Source organism: Myodes glareolus, unplaced genomic scaffold, assembly GCF_982192425.1.
Source record: "Myodes glareolus unplaced genomic scaffold, mMyoGla1.1 HAP1_SCAFFOLD_159, whole genome shotgun sequence".
Classification (NCBI taxonomy): Eukaryota; Metazoa; Chordata; class Mammalia; order Rodentia; family Cricetidae; genus Myodes; species Myodes glareolus.
The window spans coordinates 15,001-17,592 of record NW_028263309.1 but is presented as its reverse complement, the minus strand read 5'-3'; the positions used below and the strand labels follow the sequence as shown (position 1 = coordinate 17,592).

The 2,592-nt window shown below is 57.2% G+C and overlaps 1 protein-coding gene across 1 annotated transcript in view; it reads left to right on the top strand.

Moving 5' to 3' along the window:
- The first annotated feature begins 623 nt into the window (after positions 1 to 623).
- Positions 624 to 2,592, top strand: part of LOC148117040 (uncharacterized) — a 15,843-nt gene continuing 13,874 nt past the window's right edge. Inside the window, exon 1 of the mRNA XM_087903247.1 lies at positions 624 to 2,557. Coding sequence (XP_087759373.1) covers positions 2,019 to 2,557 — 539 coding nt within the window. The 5' untranslated portion in view covers positions 624 to 2,018. The remainder of the gene's footprint in view (positions 2,558 to 2,592) is intronic.

Genomic DNA, 2,592 nt, shown 5'->3' with positions numbered 1-2,592 from the left:
CCGTGCCCGGACTCGTTGGGGGTGTCGGAGCTTTTGATTATTTTCCTCCTTGTCAGAACCCTCGGTCCTCGGCGGCGGGCCTCGCCATCCTGAGGCCGAGAGGAGGCTGTGGTCCCGGCTTTCTCTCCTCCCTGGTCCGGACTCGTTGGGGGTCTCGGAGCTTTATTTATTTATTTATTTATTTATTTATTTATTTATTTATTTATTTATTGATTTATTGATTTATATTTTTTCCTCGGTCCTCAGCGGTGGGCCTCGCCATCCTGAGGGCGAGAGGAGACTGTGGTCTCGACGGCTTTCTCGCCTCCCTGGTCCGTACTCGTTGGGTGGCCTCGGAGCATTTTTTTCTTTTTTTTTCTTTTGTTTTTCTCCTTGCCAGAACTCTCGGTCCTCAGAGGCGGGCCTCGTCGTCTCGAGGCCGAGAGGAGGCTGCGGTCACGGCTTCTCTGTTCACTGGTCCCCGGTTTCCTGTACCGTCAGGTATTTTTTTTTCTTGCCCTGCTCCATCCCTAGCGGCTGGTCGCAGGGTCCTCGGCCGGGAGGAGGCTGGGCGCACGGCTTTGTGGCATGTCCACCTCGCTCTCTCGGTCCTTTCATGGTCATGAGGTCGACCAGTTGTTCCTTTGAGGGTCGGTTCTCTTGTTTATGGGGACATTTTTGGGACATGTCACCCAGCCTCACTTTCAGGAGTCCCCTGTGGTCTGTGAATTGCTCCCTGTACCTGGTGTCATTCTTCTAGTGGTTGCTATCTGTCCTTATTGTACCTGCAGATAGGTGCTGACACGCTGTCCTTGAAGTGGGTGACATGAAAGGACTCTGTAGGTTGCGGTCTCTTCCGAGCCTCGCTGGGTCGTTTTTCCCGTTTAACCCAACCTACGTGGCGTGTCAGGCGTTCCCGCTTCGTGGTTGTCACCCGTGCAGTTTGGATGGTGGGACTTGCCTCCCGGTGCTCTTCCCTTACCGTCCCGGTGCTTTTTTTTTTTTTTTTTTCCAAGTTTCTTTTGGGGATCAGATGGAGCTCCCGAGTCTCCACGGACTGGGTGGGTCCCCTGTGTGCCTCCCGAGTGCACTGTTTTCTCCACCCCCAGGTTATGGAGCTCCCGAGTCTCCATGAGGCCTTGGGGGGAAGGGTGAACCAGCCCGGCCTTCTGCTGCCTGCTTTTATGTGCCTCCCGAGTGCACACACCGCTTCTTCCCCACGACCACCGCCATTGTGTTTGGTTTTGAAGGTGGAGGTGTGAAGGGTTTTTTTTCCCCCCCATCCCCAGGTTGGGGAGCTCCCGAGTCTCCATGAGGCCTTTGGGGGGAAGGGTGACCCAGCCCGGCTTTCTGCTGCTTGCTTATGTGCCTCCCGAGTGCACACCTTTTCTTCCCCCGTGGCTGGCCCACTCCACTCCGCTTTTTTTTTTTTGGTTTCGGAGGTGGTGTGTGAAGGGTTTTCTTTTTTGTTTCTTAGGTGGCGTGTGAAGGGTTTTCTTTTTCGTTTCGGAGGTGGTGTGTGAAGGGTTTTCTTTTTTGTTTCGGAGGTGGTGTGTGAAGGGTTTTCTTTTTTGTTTTGGAGGTGGTGTGTGAAGGGTTTTCTTTTTTGTTTCGGAGGTGGTGTGTGAAGGGTTTTCTTTTTTTATTTTCTTTCCTTTCGGGGATCAGCAGGCGGTGGAGCTCCCGAGTCTCCACGGACTGGGTGGGTGTCCCCAGTCCCCTGTTCCCGTGTGCCTCCCGAGTGCACTTTTTTCCCATCCCCAGGTTGTGGAGCTCCCGAGTCTCCATGAGGCCTTTGGGGGAAAGGGTGACCCAGCCCGGCTTTCTGCTGCTTGCTTATGTGCCCCCCGAGTGCACACCTTTTCTTCCCCCGTGGCTGGCCCACTCCACTCCGCTTTTTTTTTTCTGGTTTCGGAGGTGGTGTGTGAAGGGTTTTTTTTTTTTTTTTTTTTTTTTTTTTTTTTTTTTTTTTTTGGTGGCAGTCGGTCGGGTCTGTGGTGCCCTCTCGCTCGCTTCTCCCCGGTTCCGCTTGTCGATCGATGTGGTGCTCTCGCCCTGTGTTCATTCGGGTCGGAGGCCTAAGCCGCGCCAGGCGAGGGACGGACATTCATGGCGAATGGCGGCCGCTCTTCTCGTTCTGCCAGCGGGCCCCGCGTCTGTCCTCCCCACCTTTGACTGGTGGCGTGTGGAAGGCAGGGGTGCGGTCTCTCCGGCACGAGCCCTGTGAAAGCCCCCCCGCACTCCCCGCTGTGGTTCGTGGGGGCTCCCGTGAGGCGCGTCAGGGGCTCCGGCGTCTGCCCCCCCTCGCGCGTTTCGCTCCGCCCACCGTGTGTGGCCCGTGCGGCCCTCCTCCCTCCGAGCCGGGAGAGGGTTGGCCGATGTGTGCCGCGTCACACGCCCTTCCCGAACGGGCTTTGTGTGCGCGCGTCTCTCGCTCGCGATCCTCGCGGTGCTCCTGGAGCGTTCCAGGCCGATCTTCAGAGGTGCCCGGTACTGAGCGGCGGCGGCGTTTCCCGTTTCTCCGACGTGTGTGCCCTCCCGTGCGCGGTCCGGCCTTCGGCGGTGTTCCTCTGCGAAGGTGTGTGTTCGTGTGGGGGTCGAGGCGAGCGGTAA